The sequence below is a fragment of the Pseudonaja textilis genome, chromosome 3, assembly GCF_049901715.1.
Source record: "Pseudonaja textilis isolate UNSWEBS1 chromosome 3, rPseTex1.2, whole genome shotgun sequence".
Lineage (NCBI taxonomy): Eukaryota > Metazoa > Chordata > Lepidosauria > Squamata > Elapidae > Pseudonaja > Pseudonaja textilis.
In genome coordinates, this window is record NC_141992.1 from 175,135,734 (window position 1) to 175,156,432 (window position 20,699).

The window sequence follows — 20,699 nt, forward strand, 5'->3', positions numbered from 1 at the left end:
GACTGCGCTATTTTCATTGTGTAAATCTAAGGGCAACTATCAATAAGGTTTTTTTTGCTTGCTCCCAGTATGTAAAAAGATGTTAAAAGTGCACCGTGAAAATGATATACTAGTTAAACATTACTTACCATTTGAGAAATAAATTCTAATATGAAAAGTGAGAGGATTTTGGAATGCTTCCACGGGAGATCACGCCTATTCTGGAGGGAAAGATGTTATTTCTTAAAATTAAGGGTGGCAACCAGTTAAAGAACTTGTTTATTTTTAAATGACTGATTTGTTCAAATACACAGAGAAATTGTCTTATTTTTGTAAATAGTAAAGGACTCTGAATGTATAACTTGCAACTTATGAAGTAGCTTTATTTGAGTAGAATAGTTATTATATCCCTTAAATATTTTCTTAATGCTGTTTAGTCGAATGCCTGTACCTTGCACCAAGACCCTTTGTTCTCCAACAGATCTTATGTTCCTGGGATCCCATGCTCAAGATTTAATTTCTGACTCAAGGTTCTCTGGAATAATGCTGTTGCTTGAATACTCTGGGCTTTAAGTCCCATTTTTGTTGCACTTACGTTTGGCAATATTTAAGGGGTATAAATATAAAAATATTTAACTTAAAAAATTTCTAGTAAGATGGTAGAGATGAATTCTACTCTATTCAAAACATTTTTGGAGGTTGAAATCAGAGCTCCTGTTTAGGCAAAGGTCCCAAGTTGTTTCTTTCTGGCTTGCTAAACTCAAGAGGTTTTTCTTTTGTGGATTTGAATACTGTAACTTTTGGATGCTACAGGGCTTTTTCTCCATATCAGTGTTTATCACAATTTGCAAACTAATCTTACATTGGCAGAAACTCCTCCCCTCCCCCCCCCAAAAAAATTAAAAATACACACCCTTCATTCCTTGCTGAAACAGGAATGAAGCCACAAGGGTGGAGAGGTTGAATCGCATCGTATCTTTTGGGAGAAATGGATTGCTTGTAGCCCAAGAACAAAAAGAAGATTCTCCTGTTAATAATTGCCAAATGTAGCAAAAACTGACATGCATGTTTGTGTTGTGTGGGTTTGTGTGTTCAGGCATAAAACGTGCCTAGATTTGATTTACTCTGACACTACCCGAGGGTATTGGGGTGGGGAACTTAAAACATTCAGAAAAGCCTGAAGATTGACTAATTAAAGCCCATCCCTTTTTCATCTGTATTGGTAATACTCATTAAAAAGGGACAGGGCTTCAATTTTGCAATCACATCTTGATGTTTTGACCTAATAGTAATTACTTTTAAATTTTTAAAGCAATATAACAGATCCTATAACTCATAATTAATGATATATTGAAAAATGATTCCAACATTTTAGATTTCTTTATATGTTATTTTACTTTTATTCTTTTTTATTTATATTCTTTCTCTAAAATATCTAATTTTTTTTAAAAAAGAAATTCTACCCATTCCCATTAGCGTCTCATCTGAAAACCCCAAATACAAATATAAAAACATTCCTTTTAAAACTGATTTTTTGCCCTGTGTCAGTGACATTATCCCAGGGGATATCTGTTGAAAGCCATATAATGATGAGAAGGACAAGATGGAAATGTAAGCATAATTGCTCCTTTTTCTCTTATTTTCTAAAACTGCTCCTCTTCCCATAGTGGATTTCTGGAGAACAAGATCGCTCTCAGCAGAAATCCAAGCTTCTGGCTTGCAAAAGGGTTTCAGAATTATGCTGAGGGCTATAGAGTTGCCTCTCTTACTATAAGTACACACATACATTTTCAGGCACAAAGCAGGCTATGGGGTGACCACAAACTGACTTTTACAGAGTCTTGAGGTCTGACAGTTAAAGTGTAGCTCCACATTTGACCATTAAATTAAACATACCCTCAATCACAAAGAGCAACTCTGAATTGAAAAAGAGCAACTATGAATAGAACCAGCTCTGTTCAGTTTAAAAAAAGAAACCCAGAAAATAGCAATAATGCTGACGGATAAAGAATAGGGAAACACAGTCAGAACCAATAAGTACAGGACTTGGTTGAGAGTTTTGTGGTCTCTTTGTTTTTAAGCTGGTTTGTAGTTTGAAGGGTACTTGGTGATTGTTTTCTTGCAGACATTTCATTACCCAAACTAGATAACATTAGTGCACTGATGTTACCTAATTTGGGTCGTGAAACATCTGCAAGAAAACAACCAAGCTCAGAGAGCACCAAGGACCCCTCATTTCAACCCTGACCCACAAATATTATCCTTTATTTAGTTGCACAACTTAGCTCAGGAATGTTCAGAATTTCTCTGTGTTGCATCAGAGTCACAAGGTTTTGATGCATCATCTGAGGCCAAAATTCATTTTATTTTATCACAAAATAGTTGACTAATTGGAGAAGGAAAGTTATGCTCGAACATTAATGGAATAATATGATTTGTGTTTGTCTTCTTTTAACATGCTATGCATAGGTTCCAAAGCTTTCTGAATCCTAAGATGATGCATTAACAGCTCACAGTTTGAGCAGTAAGAGGAAACTGGCCAAGGAGAGCCTCTGGACAATTACATCTGATGTGCCAGTTGTGACCTTTCTTTAACCAAGAAATACAGTACATAGACATTCATGCCTCAGGGTTGGACTACTACAATTTCTTCCTTGTGAAATTGCTCTTGAAGACTATCTGCTTATGGTTCAACATATACTGCCAAGATGGCTATGGGTGCACTTACCTTTGCTGATGTTAATATCTCTATTCAAGAACCATTGATGGTCAGTCATCTTCTAGGCACAATTTAAATTGCTGGTTATTATCTTTAAAGATCTTATCTCAATGTCTGGATATTTCCAAGATGGCCCAATCTGAAATGATTCTGGAATTAAATTGGGGAGAGGAGGCTTTTGAGCATCCAGTCCTCAATATAGTTAACAATGTCCCCATTTATGTAGCACCATTTGTTTTTGTACATAAGGATCACCACCTTCCTGGGGGTTTCTTTGGGACTGGGAAAGTATAGTCATTTGATGAAGGACTCGGAGATGTGAAATTCAGGCCTGTCTTGTGAACTCTGCTGCTGTATGGACTTATTTTCTGTTTAAATAAACAAAATTCTGCCATCCTTTTAAGTGAATTGTTTACTAAAGACCCAAAATCAGTTGTTTCTATAGAGGCCCTAATGGTTAGGCAAGAATGGGCAAATTAACTGCAGCCTGGAATGGGACAACTTGCTATAACCAACTTGCTGAGGCTAACTCGCTGTGGGGCAATTTAACAAGTTTATTTAATTATTTAAAATAAAACATTTTTTAGTTTTTGCCATTCACATTTCATACTGTCTCCCCTTTTGCATCCTTTCTTTAATGATTCCAGTCCACCATTTCTTTGATATTAGTGTAACACTTGTTCTGCAGTGAGTTGTCCTCAGCGAGAAAGGGCTGAGTTTCACTGAATTGTGTACGAGGATTGATGTACAGGTAGTCCTCAACTTAGGACCACAATTGAGACTGGAATTTTTCTCCATACGTTGGTTGTAAAGTGAGTCATTCTGTGATGATTTGATTTTATAATCATTTTTACCATGGTCATTAAGCGAATCACATGGTTGTTAACCAAATCATGTGGTTAAGAAAATCTGACTTCCCCAATTGACTTGGTTGGAAGCTGGCTAGGAAGGTTGCAAATTGTGATCGTGTGACTGCAAGAAGCTGGAACCATCATGAATGCGAGCCATTTGCCAAGCACCTGAGTCGCAATCCCATTCCCTTTATCTATCTCATAAATCACGGTCATAATTCACTTTTTCTAAAGACGTCATGACTTCAAACTATTGTTAATCAAGAGGACATAAGTTGAGGATTATCTGTAGTTAATTTCTTGCAGAACTTCTATGCGGTGGTTTTCTACGATTCTACAGAATAAATGCTAATAGGATGACTAACTTGATCTCCGAAAAATGGCTGTTTTCTTTCATTCAAAATGGGCTGTGCAGGTATATAGGAGGTATAGGAGGTATATACCTGTACAGGTATATACATTTGGTCTTTTTAAAGAGATATTTGTGATGTGTCAGTATAAGTGTATGAAAAAGACGCACATAACACAGAATTGCTATCAAAACAAATGCTACAGTATAATGCAGAATTAGGGCTATCAGGACAATACAATAGTTTAGACAGAGGTCTCCAACATTGGCAACTTTAAGACTTGTGGACATAGCTGGCTGGAGAATTCTGGGAGTTGAAATCCACAAGTCTTAAAGCTGCCAAACTTGGGGAGCCCTGGTTTAGACCATCTCCAAGAGAAGGGAGAGATCTGCTCACAGAAAGGAATCTGACTTTGAATGTTCCTGTCACCTCGCAGAAACCTCAGTAACACTTGACTGATGGGATATTATTCTGTGGGTGAATGGGGACGAGGCAAGAAACATCCTAGCGTTCTAAACAATTCTATTATTCAGAAGGGGGAAATAATCCCTGCAGGTCTTTGGGCGATTATCCAAATTTCCAGATCTCACCTACCATGGGAAATAGAATAGTTCAATTAACGCACTGTGCTCACCAATTTCAATAGATTTAAATATATTTGCACTGGATTATACGCAAAGTCTAAGAATCCATCAAGCTACTCTAAAAAAAAGCAAACTTCTCCAATACAGAAAATTGCTTGTGACTTATTCAGAGAGACCATTTCATGCTTTCTCCTTTCCTCCCAAATCCGTTTTATCTGTTGCAAAGTTACTTGGGGGTGGGGTTAGGGTTAGGGTTAGGCCCTCTGTGGAAAGCCAACACTGATTTTTAGTACCTAGTGAATGGAAGAGCTAATTTAATTCTTCCAGACTAATTCTAAAAAAACTTTGAAGAAATAACCATTAAGTGAAGAGTATTATAGCACAAAATGAAGACTTGTTAACTCTAAACTGCACTGATAATTTCTGTTCTATATTATATTTATAATATTATTTTGGCTATAAAATACAATTACTTATTCCCTATGTTTGCATGTATCTAATTATTCCTCCAGGGGTTCAAGGCAGGATACATTTTATTCCCTTCTCAATTATATCCCATAACAATTCTGTCAGGTAGACTGGGTAATGTGTTTGACATATTTGTGTTATAAAAAGTCCTGAATACATAATGCTGTATTCATATTAATCTGACAGATTGTGGAATGGCTTCAGGGAGGAACTCCCAATTATACTGAAAATGAAGTACAATAGATCAAATTTGGGGTAAGACTGCCCTCTACAGGAACATTCTTTTCCATTTAAATCTGATGCCCAGAATCAGGGACCTCAATTGATTTTAAAATTTACTGAAATCATAGAAGCCATCAACCTCTGCTTTACCCACCTACTTTCAGATTGATGGACAAATATACAAACAGATCAGAGGAATACTCATGGAATCACCATGCTTTTCCCGAAAGCCATCACTCTGCTAAACAAATAATTCCCTCAACACTGTTCAACTATTTACAAAGTGTGCACTACTATTACTGTTAATCTTCTCATCGCTCCTTATCACCCATCCCCTCCCGCTTGTGATTGTAGGACTTGTGATTGTCGCAAGTATCCTTACGATTTATATTGACTATTTCCTAGTATGATTTGATTGTTGATTGTACCCTATGACTATCATTAAGTGTTGTATGTTATGATTCTTGATTCTTAACAAATGTACCTTTTCTTTATGTATACTGAGAGTATTTATACCAAGACAAATTCCTTGTGTGTCCAATCACACTTGGCCAATAAAGTATTCTATTCTATTCTATTCTATTCTATTCTGTTCTGTTCTGTTCTGTTCTGTTCTGTTCTATTCTCAGCGCTCACAGCAGAGAATGTAATGCAGCATCTAGAAACTAAAGCACTTCCACACATGCAACCAAAAGTATGGATGATAACTAGACAAACCACATGAAACTATCTACAATATCTTCAAAGGAATAAAATTCACAAGGGAAGAATAAAACAGCAATACGCTACCCTTCCTGGATGTTTAGAAAATGATAGCAAATCAGAAACTCAGGTCTGCCAAAAAACAACACACACTAAACAAATGTTCCATTACTAAAGTAACAACCCAACTTCCCACAAGAGGAATTGTGTGAGAACATTATTCAGATGAACGCAAATGCACTGCACCAACCCAGGATGTCAGGAAAAGGAAACATTTGGAGCTTCTGAAGCACCGCAAAAGTGGGTTCCATGCTCACAGTGCTTCAGACGCCTCAGTCTTCAAATTGTGCAATTTGAAGCAGTTTTCTGATGGATCATGGGAATGGTGTGACGTGGCCTCGGGAAGAAGGCTGTGCTTCGCATAGGCTGGGTGTTGTTCTGACCCACGCTTCCTGAGACTAATTAATCACATGCTTAGTCCAACAACTCTTTTTATTTCAACGGCTGGGAATTATGTTAATTCCCAGCCTGTAATGAGTCCCAGTCTCTTGAGATAAGCACCCCCTTTATCTCTGAATTGCTGTCAATAACTAAAGTGCCAAATTAACTGTAAAAAGCCAGACGGAGTACAAAGTCTGCAAAGAGCTTCAAGGTTTAATCCAAACAGAGCAAACAAAGTTGCTTCCTACAAAGGTTCCTGTCCCTTTGCTCCTCCTTTATGTTTTATGGGAGGGGCCTATCACCTCCAAGCCTTACTCCTGAGTCGCCTCTTTTGTCTTAGCTGCTCTTGCCATCTGGCAGCTCTGCACATGTGTGCACTGGGAACAGGCTCCCCTTGTTCCTCTGCCTTGCTGTCGGATTCTGAAGGCTCCAGAGTCAGCACATAACTCCCAGATGGTCCTGGCCCCATCTCTGTATTGGATGTAGGACCCTCATCTGAGTCCTCCCCAGATTCCCTAACTGGCCCTGTTCCTCCCCACTGTCCGACTCTGCTGCCATCTCTGCAGGCTGCCAGCAGACCACAACAGGTGTGCTTGCCAACCACCGGAGAAAAGGAAGGAAAGTAGGGCACTTTCCGTGCAATGGTGATCTGGATAATTGGCTGAGGCCTTTTGAGCTGAGGCAGCTTGTCACTGCATGGCAAACAGCACCTCAACTTGTGCAGAGCCAAAACCCAATCTCCCGCTATCCCCCTTACCTGGAACTTAGTCTGCTTAATGACCAGTGAGATTGCTTCAGAACCCAAACTGGGAGTGCCATGACTGTAATTATTGAGCAAAGTGGTCACATGACATCTCATTTAATGACCCCTTCATTCAACGTCCAAGAATCCAAATTGTGGTCATAAGTTGAGGCCCACCTGTCTGCATTATGAAGGAATCATGCTATTTTTACCTGTTTGTAAAAATACATACACATATACATTCCATACATCTGTGAATCAAGAATCTTTCTCTCAGCAACTGTGCTCAAAATGGACTGTTTCCCTTCACACTTTTAATTTCCTAAATTTTAAAACTATTCAAAATTACTGCTAAATTGCATATGTTCTTCTGTATTTCCAGCAGCAATTGAAGAACAACGATATTGTGGTCTGTTGCCCTTCGGGGGAAGATGGGCAACTAAAATTCACCAATAAACCAGCAAATATGAACATGATTACAATTGGACAAATGGATCACGGTAATTCTATTATTTTATTTCTTCTATTTTGCTAGATTTAGTGAAGCCTCTTTTTTACTTGAGATTTATTGGTTAGACTTTTATCATCTGGACCCATGGAAATGAATCCCTCATCAAATTCCATCACGACTTGAACTTCTACCCTGCCATCAACCTTAGCCTAGATCTATGTGTGGAACAAGTCCATTTCCTTGATTTTATCAAAAACCACACAATGGTGACATAAATACCACGTTATAAAGGAAATAAACAGATTGACATGCATACCTAAACATTTTCCGTCTCTATCCAGGACACACCACCAAATTATCTGTGTCCAGGCTCTATGCTACAAAAAGATTTGTTCTGACTCACTTGACAAAGAAGCTCAACCGAGGGAATTAAACCAGGCATTTAGGAAACTGTTTTCCTAAGGAGATTAACAGATAAATCAAAACAGCTACATCAATTCCCAAGGATGAACTATTAAAAGCCAAACAGAAACAGAACACCACTGCTTGTTATTGAGAGTTCACTGCTCAAGCCATTTAAACCCATTATTAATAAGTTACAATCCATATGGGACAATGACATTACACTTTCTCAGGGACCAGGTGATAGGCCCATACCTGCATACATACACCTTTCAATCTGGTGTAGATTCTTATAGGCAACAAAAACAACAGGATGATGCTAACATGGAAACCAGTCTCTGCCTCAAGCCCATATATTTACTTTGCCTCCAGATCTGCCCCATTAACACCATGAGAGGCCCTAACAAACACACACAAGATTCGAGGCATGTATACAAGTAGTCCTCAACTTACAACCATGGGTTTAGTGACTGTGTGATATTATAATGTGGCATTGAAAAAAGTGACATATGACCAGCTATTATATTATTTGTATTATTTTATTATTATTAATAGTGCAATTATATAGAACATTCTATAATCTAATACCGTATCATCAATAAACAAAAATGAATTAAGCAATTGATAAAAATAAAATATTTTTAATTGTAAATACCAAGAATATGCTTTAATTATTGTAGCATTACAGAAAAAAATATGACGGGGACTGATTTCCATGGTGTAGTTTTAACTACCGGTATTAATTTATTTGTATTGTGATTCTAAACATATTTTATTTGTATAATTTATATTACAATACCAAAATTATTCTTATTATAATTCTAAACATATTCGATATTATTTAAAAAGCTGAAATCAATGGTATCTCTTTATATTTAATGTGTTTCTGATAATGAACAATAGCTATTGTGTTAGCATGTTAGTTCAGTAAGTGTTCTACTGGCATTTATAAATCTTTAAATTGCAATCCACTTCTAAATTTTCAGTGCCAGAGAAAAATGACAGAATGCATTATTGGATGATGTGACATATTATAAGTTGAAAAAATAATATTTAAATAAAAATTACATTTAGGACACATTAGATCAATACAACATGGCAAATCATGATGCAATTATTTTTTCAGAAGAGGAAAACAGATACAGTAAGTCAGGACAACCTTTGTATAATATTTTGATTTTTATATTTGTTTAAAAACATTCAAATGTGATTAGCTTAAATGCTGTATAGCAATTTTAAAATGAAGCCATCCTCCATCTAATTTTATGCATACTTGTGCCTTTCACAAAGAAGAATAGCTGATTCAAAATATTATTTCAGAAAACCTTTTGGCTACTAACGATGCTCATTACGAGGTAAACTTTGCAAGATTACCAGATAGTGAGATGAGCATAAATTTGTATAGCCCAATTCAATGCATGTTTACTTGGAAACAAATGCCAGTGGGGTTTACTTCCATGTGTGTATGCAACTGAAACAACTTTATGAATATGGTTTGTATCTAGCAATTATGCTTTTCAGAATTTTTGAGCTACAGTGTCTTCTTGTCAGTTTACTAACCTATTGTATTTTAACTGCATAATTCAGCTTCTGATACAAGTTTTAGGATAATACTGCTGCAGGTTTGCATTAATTTGACTATAACAACAGCTGGATAAAAGCAGAATAGTCAGAATCTCCTTTGAACTATATTGTGCCTGAATATTTTAAATCTCAGACACCATAACAGATTTTTTATATTAAACTAATGTTCTAGTCAAATAATATTATTTTATTTCATGTCTTTTCTTTCTTTTCAGTTTCATTATTGTTTTGTTGATACTAATTGAAGGAGCTAACAAATCCAAAGACCTTTATCAATGTAACATTTAACTAAAACCATTTCCCTATAGTAGCTTGGTTCTATCAGCAATAGAAGTGAAGCCTCTGGGAAGATGTAATCACATTAGTAGGTTTATGAGGCAAAGTGCTCACTTAATACTGGAACAGCAGCAAGATCTACACAGAACATTCTCGGTGCACCCTACATGATGCCAAGCAATGAACAGATGATTTTCATACAGATGTGGATACTGCAGGAAGCAAGCCAACATCAGCCAATATGTTTGCTACAAACCCAACGGAGCTGTCGGTCCATAGTGAGATCTGTTAATTCATCTATAGATCTCCAAGTGCATTGGCAGGCATAGGCCCGTGATCCCTTCTTCATTAGCATCTTTGTTTTCAACTTGCTGAATTCAGGCATGTTATTCCTAAGAATTAAGAACAGTTTATTTCAACTGAGATTCTGCATGGTTTTAAAGCAGGGCTCTTCAAACCTGCCAGCTTTAAGACTTGTGGACTTCAACTCCCAGGATTCCTCCTCCAGTCATGTTAGCTCAGGAATTCTGGGAGTTGAAGTCCACAAGTCTTAAACCTGCCAAGTATGAAGACCCTTGTTCAGGGGTGGGATTCAACAGGTGTTAATACCGGTTCAGTGACTATGAGTTGAAAAGGCAAGAAACAAAGGACAGGTAAGAACCCGGGCTGGTAGGCGGGCCAAATAGCAGCAAACACAGAACTGGTTCGGTGTCTGCTGCTCTTCAAAGCTACCAGTTCTATAGAGCCAGACAGAACCGGTAGCATCCCACCCCTGCCCTTGTTTTAAAGTATCATTGTTTAGAATAAAAGAGCCACTGAGTAGAAGCACTTTCATTCACACAAAGTGTGTGAATCTCCAGTTTTGTCAACTTCTGACTTTGATCCTGTTTGATTCCAGTTGATTCTGGAATCACTGCTACTGTACAGAAGTAGTATTGTTTATATGTATGTTTATGTATCCAAAGAAGCTCAATGGGGAAGGACCTGCTCTTTCTTTGCAAAGCAGAAAGACCTCTAGATGTTGCAGAACAGCAACTCACAACAACCCTTAGTGGTCTGGCCAACAGTTTTATCACCTGGATAAAGACCAAAATTTCTCCCTTGTTCTTTCAATGGAAAACCATTGATATAAAATTAATATTTCATACCAGATATTCTGAAAGTGGGAAAATTCTTTATCAGGTCCTGCATATTAAAAAAAAGTAACCCATGCCATTATACATATATAATTCTGACATTATAGGAATAATTTCTCCATGTATTTATGATGTAATCATTATCACATACACTCAAAAAAAATATCTTTCTTACTACTTGACTTGATGGAAATTAGTCTCTAGTACTGTAAATGTGTTTAGTAGTGCAAACAGGCAAAACCAAACATTACATGATGTGAGAAACATAAAAATGTTCATTTATCTTGCCCACAAGGGAGAAGGGAAAATATCTGTGCTAAAATATGTTGTATCAAAAAATAATTTGGCATAACCTACCAATAAACTTTCAGTGGGAATACACGTAGAACCCTTGATAATATTGTCTATAATACTTACCTAAAAAAGAGGTAATCACATGATTTGTCCCATTGATAGTCATTATAATGCAAAACACGGAAGTCACATGCAGTGCAACGTAACTGATCACAAGTTCTATTGAAAGAAAGAAAAAACAAATGTCACTGGTTTATTTAAAAAGAATATGAGGCCTCCATTACAATACTTTGAAATGTTGAACAACTTTTCTTTTTTTCACTGATTAATCAATTTAGTAAAGACATTGGACATGTTTAGACTGGAAGTAGCGTAGTCTTTTGGGGACAAGTACAACCTCTTCCTGCGAGGCATTTATATAACTATTGAGGTCAGTTGGCTCTCCAATAGTATTGATTTAGGGACTCCAAAATATATACTCTTTCTAAAGGAGGATGATCCCATTTAAAATATTTAAACTTCCAAGTCCAAAACTCATAAACAAAGTCATCATCTTGTCAGGATTCAGTCTCAGTTTAAAGACGCACATTGACAACACACAGTATCTGTAAATATTGGTTCAGGATGTACACAGCCTGTCCTGATTCAAATGTAGCAGTAAGAGTCATCCACATATTGGTGATATTCAGCTTGAAAACCAACAACACCTCCAGAGAGGCACCATCACTCTATATTTTCTGGAAAATCAAACAAAATATATTACTTTCCCACATTCTGTTGGGAGATCATATAGGAATCTATCCCAAAACCAGGTCCTGAATAGACACAGCAAAGCCTGAGGATAATTCATCTCTGCCACCGAGACCTCCATTGCAAACACCATTGTCTGGCCATTTGTGACTGTACGGTAGTTGGTAAAAGCCTTTAGCCTTTATCACAAGATGGTCTGGCCATTGACACTACAGTAAGTAAAATTTCTCTGATATCCAGGCCGTATGTCGTCAAGTTGAGGCAAAAGCTAAATTGAGGGTGTTTTCCACTATATATATGGGAATAAAATTGTGTCAGATCCATAATCACAATGGCCACAAAATTCTAAAAAAGCCCTGCTAAAACAGCATTTGGGAACCAGTTCTGGAGTTTTCCAGTGTTGCAATGCTAACCTCTCAAAGTCGATCCAGCCCCTAGATTACATAAGATGGTTAATGTGCAAACTCAATAGAAATAGCACCTAGATTACTTCATGTTGTAAGATAAAACTAACATGTTTGGCAGTATTAAAAAAGACATCATACCTCTGTGAAATATTTGTTCCAATACCATATGGTGCGGTGCTTCCACCAAGGTATACTGGGCAACATCTACCAGAATTAAAATTAGGAGCCTTTAAAAACTACAGACACATTATAAACACTTTATTTATTTATTATCGTAGTAAATAGAGAAAACTTTTCAACGGCTTGGAAGAAAGATAAAGCATGGCAAATCAGAATAAGTTTATGTTTATTTATGAAAAGCATAATTAATCAGCACATAATATTATAGAAGATTAAATTATGAAATTAAACGAGTTATAAAATATCAAGCACAGCTGAAATAATAAATGATGAGAGCACTTAGAAAACTTTCAGAAATGCAGAACTGGATCCAGATTAGGTTGGTTAATAATGTGTTGTGATTTTTGCTGGTTCATGTTTGAAACTGTTGCCTGGAAAAACCTAATAGATCCCCTTTTACTGCCTTCAGTTCATGTCCAAAACTCATATTTCCTATAGAATCTGACCAACCTTATGAATGAACAGACTTTAAACTTATAGGAACTTTTGGGAATGTTCTAGAACATACATTTATCAGAATAAGATACAATTATTATTTACAATTAAGCTCAAATGTTTTGAAAATTAGAATTGAACTAAATTCATAATACTCTTCCAGACAAAATCCTTTTGTTATTCCCTTTTCACTGTATACTTTTAACTGTATCATTAAAACAAAAAACAAATTTACAGATCCATTTAGATCACCCAAAAATCTACCAATAGTTCTTGGTTTATTGTCATCTAATTCCCCAGCTGACACCTGAAAGAAAAGGCATGTCTGATGTCACATTCCTTATGCCCACTGAATCCTGTTTTCCTTAAATGTTTATGATGCTCTTAATTTTAAAAATATGAATAGGAGGCTGGGATGCTATAAACCAATATGGTACCCTCAGCTTGTATTTTCACAATGACTCTAGGCCCCACATAAAAAAGAGGCATCCTTAAAAGATCAGTGGCTACAGTCTAATCCTTTGCCTTCTGCTATATGGACATTGTAAGGATAGATGCAGCCACAATTGCAGCTATTTTGTGAAAGTATCTTTAAGAGTTTCAAAATTTCAAATGACCCTGTTTTCCGGTTTACTGTAACTGAAGCTTCATAATTATCTGAGAATAATTCCACTGAACTGAGCCGAAATTACTGTTATAGCCAGGTATATTTTATAGTGGAAATTCCACCACTCATAATAGAATTTATTTCCACATATAAGATTATTATGAGTCCAAGATGGAGTGACTGCAGCTTAGATTATATATAGCTGAAATAACCACATTTCCCCTGCTTTCATTTCCTTCCACATATTCTGTTGCTTTGCATATTCAGTTTTGAATGCTTAGGTGCACAATTGTTGCAAAAAAGATGCAACAATAATGGATGGAATCTAAGTGTAACAAATTCTGGATCCAACCCAACATCTTTTTCTTGACTGAGTGCCAATGCAATGAAATCTAAGTTAGTCATTTACTAAACATTATTTATTTAATTGTAAATCTTACTTACTTCTTACCATGGGTTTGAATGGAGGTGTTATTTTCAGATGCTGAGCTGAATAATCTAGGAGTTTGTTTCTAGCAAAAACAAAGAGAACAAAGACCAGTTAACCAGTTGCATGATTATAGGGAACAGGTGAAGGGTAAAGAAAAGAATACAGCACCAGAGCCCTTGCTGATACTGATTAACCAATGTGTCTTTCTTTTCTCAGAGATTTACTTACTGTGAAATTTCTGATATAAGTACTTTCATCTATATCCTTAATTATTTCATCAATGTCCTCTTCTTCACTGGTTCCTTTTGTCAATATTTTGGTAAATCTAAAGAAGAAAGTGGAAGAGAAGCATCATTTGGTGAAAAAAAATGTAGTCATACCAAGTGCCCTCCTCAGAAAACCCCTTCCCGCTCCCCTCACAATAACTTTATTTAACAAAAAAGGCTGCAAGCTTTGAGATTTTCCAGAAGTCCTCAATAGTTTAGGTAGGATAAAAAGCAGAGAAATGTGGAAAAGGAAAATATCAACAATTTGAATGTTACGGCCACAACCCCTGTATTTTAGACTCATACTATACACTGTATGAATCTAAAATACAGGGACAACTACATCAAAAATAAAACCCATGGATTTCAGAAGGAAAAAAAACGATGGACTGAAGATAGCTCTAAGAAAAAAGAGCCAATAACCATGGCAGAATGAAGAGCTGATGGGTAGATAGGCTTTTTGAACAAAGAGAAGATCATGAACACACACACACACACACACACCCCTCTCCAGAAAGCTATTCTTTGATAAGAGACTGCAGAAGAGCCTTCTGTGGAAGTTTTAGAGTTCTGAAAATGAGGGAATAGCTATCTTGTTCATACTGCGGTTGGTGCCTTTGAAAGGATACTAAATTCTCATACTTCATACTTTTATTATCTCTTTGGGAAACTGCTTCTTAACTGCTTTTTGGTGATTAGAAACTTTTGCATTGGCAGGTTTTATGGCACTGGGTGAATCCTTAGAGAAAGAAGTTTTAAATACCAGTTTGACTTAATTTTTCTTTTTCAGAATAAACAGCAAAGGGGCAATTAAAACTTTGATTTTAGAAAGTTACAAACAGGGTAGGGTCCAAATAATTTGAAATAAGATTTTGGAATTAATTATAAAAAAGTCTCTCCCGTGAGAAAATTCTTTTTTTAAAAAAAACACAACATACTTGAAAGGATTAAAGATAATAATTGAAGAACACATACTGTACATTCAACTTTCAATTACAGAATAAAGTGAAGTATCTTAACACTGGATCTACTTGATAGTTTTGAAAAATGGACAGACATTTAAGTGTCAACTGAGATATCTGCTTCTTTAGAGAGACTGTTAGAAGATGATCTGGAAGAGAAACAAGTTTTAATCTGACAAGACTGACTTGACTTGTTTGAAGCAGGCAGGAAAGGGAGAAAGATGTTGTTTCTGATGTTATTAGCATGGAAAAGGACCAAAAAAAGGCAGCAATAATTGCAAGAAAGAATTACTGGCAGTAGGGGGAAAATCCACAAAGGCAAAAGGGGAAAATCACAGAATTATGCATGTCCCATTTTGGGTTTTCCAGTTGAGCGCTGCCATATACTAGCCTGCAGCATCATTCCTAGTCAGTAAATAGAATAGCTGTTGATGGTCTTTTACAAAACTAAAGAACTTGCAACCATTAAATCGCAAGAAATTCTCCTTGGATTCAAAGGGACTTACTCCTATGTGTGCTTATAAATGAAACCCAAAGGTGTTTTTTTCAAGAGGCAACTGGACGTTCTGGTTTTTCTTTGAAGATGTTTCACTTTTCATCCAAGAAGCTTCTTCAACTCTGATTGGATGAACCACACAAACACAAACTGAGCAAGGTGGTATATGCTGTGAGCCATGTACAGATCTGTACATTGGGGAAAACAAAACCACCATTTCATAAATGCATTGCACAACACAGGAGAACAAACCCATCAGGACAAGATTCACCAGCCCATTTGCATTTAAATGACAACAGCCACTCTTTTGAAGAAAACTAAGTCCATACTTAGACAGATAGGATTGCTGGTTTGAAAGAGGGGTCAAAGAGGCCATCTATGTCAGAACTGAACAGCCCTCTCTCAACAGAGGAGGAGGGATATGACCTCTATCTCCAGTCTACAACACAGTTCTTTCAATGGTTCCAAGGAGGCTCCACACCCATTTGCATCACTCAGGTCACCCAGAGGACACAGATAAACCTCCAGGTGCTTCAATGACCCTCAAAAAAGAATGCAAACGACCAGAAAGAGGATAAATCCTTCCATTCTCCACCATCCAGTCAGAATCAAAGAAGCTTCTTGGATGAGAAGAGAAACATTTTTAAAGAAAAAAAACAGAAAGTCCAGTTGCTTCTTGAAAAAGCACCTTTGGGATAACCATAACCTGAGATGACTGAGAATCTCCATAGACACTTATAGTAAAACTTACAAGGTTTAGAACAGGGGTCTTCAAACTTGACAGCTTTAAGACTTGTGGACTTCAACTCCCACAAATCTTCCTCCAGTCATGTTAGCTCAGGAATTCTGGGAGTTGAAGTCCACAAGTCTTAAAGCTGTCAAGTTTGAAGATCCTTGGTTTATATATATATGCATTAAACAGGGAAGTCCTTCTTCCATTGCCTGGGCCTCCGATGTGTCGGAGCTGATTGGGAATCATAGGTCAACCCACTTGGAGGGTGCCCGGTTGGGAACGGCGTCGCTGGGGCACCGGAAATGTGATTCCAGTCTCCTTGCAACCTTGTCTTTTCTCTTAGCCTCAGGCACCGAGGAGGTGGGGACTCGGGAGAGAGAGGGTGGGAAGGCTGGAGCATGCGCACTGCTCACCTGGCCCTCTCCCCCGCCGCGGCTGCCTCTGCTTCCGCCTCTTCTTCCTTCTCGAGAATGCGGTCCCTTTTCCGACTCTGGCTTGCTCGGAGCCGCTCCGAGCAGTCCCGCCTCGAGAGACGACAAAACTTGTTCTCTACCTCGTCCAACAACGTATCCAGATCGTCCGCCATCTTAAGCTGGTCTCCGCGAGTCACGCGCTGGCGCGCTGTTCCCGTTGCCACGGTAACGAATGGTAGGTGGGGAGGAAAGCCGCGCGCATGCTGGCCACGCCCATCACTCTCCCCCTCCTTTCTGGTCTTTTCTAAAACCTGATTAATAAAGCGAAGCTTAAAGACAAATCGAATGATTTTCATTCTATGTCGAAAATGTGTTTGAACTGTTTTTTTTTCCTGTCAAAATAAATATTTCGCCGTAGTCGGCAGGATTCGAACCTGCGCGGGGAGACCCCAATGGATTTCTAGTCCATCGCCTTAACCACTCGGCCACGACTACAGAACGTAAAGAAGTTTTTTCCCGGCACAACTGAGCTCGTCCTGTGTTGTGGCTCCATTGCAATGACGTCATATTTAACAGGCCGCGAGACAGCGGGTGCGAATGTTTTCTAGCAGTCGCGGAAAGGAAGAAAGTTTAGTTTTTCATAAATAGCAATTATAAAATACTGCTAACATCTTACCGTTTACTTGAATTGTATGTGGTTGTTTCTAACTGTTGGCGTTGTGAGACTCTGATACTTTTGCTTGCTTTCGTTTCCGCGGCGTTTGATTTTAAAAGAAGGCGAAGCCCCTTGGCAGATTGCATATTTGCAATTTCTTTCATTTTATTTACCTTGTTTAGGGAGAGAAGCGCAGCTCACTAACCAAGTCATCTTAAACCTCTTTGTGCTTGGTGGGACATTTTCAAAAAGTGCTTAAATTAATCCCTGCCAGTTTAATATCATTCAAGGTCTATCTACGCTTCTGCTATGGGACGTTTATGCAGAATTTGTACTAAGGGATCTAGTACAACTAATAAATGAATGCCGTTAAAGGCAATATTTAATCACGCTTTGCAGTCATGATTTTAGTAGGTGTGATTTTATTTTTCTCTTTGGTCGTCTCACCTTTTTTTTTTGCGAGTTCCAAGAGATTGTCAAATTTCATATAACCTCTTTTTATTTAATTGGATACAGATTTGAGTTGCACCACTCACCGGCCAGAATTATTTTCATGCTTTTAAGATTATTTAATCATGTGAGTTTTAATTGATTTAGTCCATCAGATATAAATTGCGGGAGATTAACAACATCAGGAAGATCTGTATTTTTTTCTTAATAGTATGTATGTAATTTAATGTAAATGCTATTACTGTATTTATTTTCTTTGGCCTCTTTCATCTTAATGTTGCCAAGAAGGGAAAAGGAAATGCAGGCTCAAAAAGAAAACACATCCATGTTATTTGGTAGCACATAAGAGGATTTTTTTTTTCTAACAGTGCTTGGCAACGGAATATTGAATAAATGATTTCAGATGAGCATTATCACTGTCATTATTCTGAATGGTCAACTAGCAATATCAAAAGCAATACTATAAAATTTCATTTTCTGTCAAGTGACAAGGTTCCAAATTGTAGCTTGCTTAGCCAATAAATTGTGATGAATATGTTTTAACTTAGTATATTTCATATAATAATATTTAGCAATAATTTAAGTCTCTGACTTGTCTTGCAGATCAATCAGAGCATTTTATGAAACCAAGAATTATAATATGTGGTGTATTTTGCTAACATACCACTGATCAACTGCTGAAAGAAAAATTGCTTAACACACTAACAACTCTTTTTCCTACATAAAATTTGAAGGAAATTTGGATGCATCCCAGATTTAATTAAATACATATGAGCAACACACCACAGTGGTTAAACTGGCCCCTTTTCTTCAGCAGCACAACAGTTACATGCTGGTTTTTTGTCCATACTATTATTTTCCTGTCTTTCCAGAATCACAATAATTTAATTGTGATTGTGGGCAATTTAAAAAAATCAAAACAGAATCAGTACAGGATACAATCTATAATTTAATGTGGATTAAATGGCTTTAAGCAACTTGTAAAAGAAATATTAACAATATATATTTGGGTCCTGAATTGATCTTATGAAAGACCTGTCAGTTCTTTAAATAAAGCAGGGAAAACTAATCATACCTCACTTTTTCATATGAATCTAATTATGAATTTATTTTATGTATGTATGTATGTATTTATTTATATCCCAATTATTTTTACAAATAACTCAAGGCAGCAAACTTATCCAACACACACCTTCCTCCTCTTATTTTCCCCACAACCCTATAGATGAATTAAGAGGTGAGAGAGTGCTGGCTCAAGCTCTCCCAGCTGGAGCTAAAGTAAAACTAGAACTCATAGTCTCCCAGTTTCTAGCATGGAATCTTAACTACTAGAACAAATTAATTCTCAACAAGACAAGTGTTTAGTTGTAGTTTATGAAATTCAGGAAATTCCTGAGGCAAATCAAATCTGCTCTCTCCAGAAGCAACTATAGATGAAGACAAATCTTGAAAAATAAATTTCCATCTCAATCCATCTCTGGATTTTCATCAGACAAAACAATAAGGAAGCTTCAATCAAAAAAAAAAAATCACTTTGGCAGAAAAACAAATCTGGTCACGATGCCAACTTCAAAAGCCGATACAAAAAATTATGCCACCAGATAAAAACTGAATGCACCAATTATCACATTAAACAAAAAGTAAACCTTCTACACACCAATGCCACCCGTGCTTTCTACAATTTTGTAAACAACAAACTAAAAGACTCAAGATCCATCGCACCCCTGAAAGCACCTAGTGGTAAAGACTGCAACGATGACACTATTAAAGCCAACCTCTTTAAAACATTCTTTGGCTCAGCAATGGATCATGCCCAGTACTTCCTAGTCGAATCACAGACAACTACAATGATCTAATACATATCGATTTTACAGAAGACAATGTTGAAAAAGCACTACGCAATTTAAAACCATCTCTATCTATTGGACCAGACGGAATATGTGCCTACTTCTTTAAAAAGCTATCCACTGCTATAGCCGAACCTGTAAGCCTAATCTTTGAAAAATCTTTCAGGACCAGCTCCTTGCCAAAACTATGGTCACAAGCCACGGTCATCCCCATCTTCAAAAAGGGACACCCCAGCCTAGTTGAAAATTACAACCCAATCTCTACGCTGCATCACCTGTAAAGTCATGGAATCAATTATTAACCAATCCATCATCCTCCACTTAGAAACAAACAACCTACTTTCTAATAAACAATTTGGTTTTAGGAAAAAACTATCATGTAATCTGCAACTCTTATACTGCAAAAACATATGGACTACACAACTCGATCAGGGCAAAGCAGTAGATGCAATTTACATAGACTTCTGTAAAGCCTTTGATTCAGTGGAGCCAGAAACCTGGGTTGTTTAGTCTGAGTCTCAGAAGAGAGTGTTAGTGTCTATCTCTGTTTCCTTCTGTTGGAAAGTATCATCGTTGCTCCATTTCTTCTAATTGACTGATATTACTGGATTTAATGTAAGTCTGATACTGAACTGTTTCTGACACTGGAATTTGATATTTGGATTATCCCTGGATGAAAACTGACTGATTTTACTTGTGAATGACTTTTGGATTGCTTATTTTGGACTTTGCTTAAACCTTTCTGGAAGTAAAAACCTACATTTACTGTACAGTGTATCTGTGTACTGTGTGTGTATTATTCAAACACTTCTCTCAAAAACGTCTCCCTGTGTGCGCTCATTCTCCTAACGGGGAATTACCTCAACA

The 20,699-nt window shown here is 37.0% G+C and overlaps 1 protein-coding gene and 1 non-coding gene across 3 annotated transcripts; both read right to left on the minus strand.

Annotated features, from left to right (window-relative positions):
* Positions 1-8,536: 8,536 nt before the first annotated feature.
* CFAP418 (cilia and flagella associated protein 418) lies at positions 8,537-17,132 on the minus strand. 2 transcript variants are annotated; one of them, XM_026705940.2, is made up of 6 exons: positions 16,881-17,127; positions 14,239-14,335; positions 14,025-14,092; positions 12,497-12,562; positions 11,325-11,420; positions 8,537-10,163 (listed from the first exon to the last, which is right to left on the minus strand). In XM_026705940.2, exons 1-6 carry the CDS (start codon positions 17,051-17,053, stop codon positions 10,004-10,006), a joined length of 660 nt encoding a protein of 219 aa, XP_026561725.2. In that variant the 5' UTR covers positions 17,054-17,127; the 3' UTR covers positions 8,537-10,003. The 2 variants fall into 2 exon arrangements, with proteins under 2 accessions (XP_026561725.2, XP_087787654.1); XM_087931528.1 differs by lacking the exon at positions 12,497-12,562 and having other exon boundaries at positions 16,881-17,132.
* Positions 17,133-17,293: 161 nt separating this feature from the next.
* TRNAS-AGA (transfer RNA serine (anticodon AGA)) lies at positions 17,294-17,375 on the minus strand. The gene has a single exon. It is a non-coding gene; the product is annotated as a tRNA-Ser (tRNA).
* Positions 17,376-20,699: the final 3,324 nt, after the last annotated feature.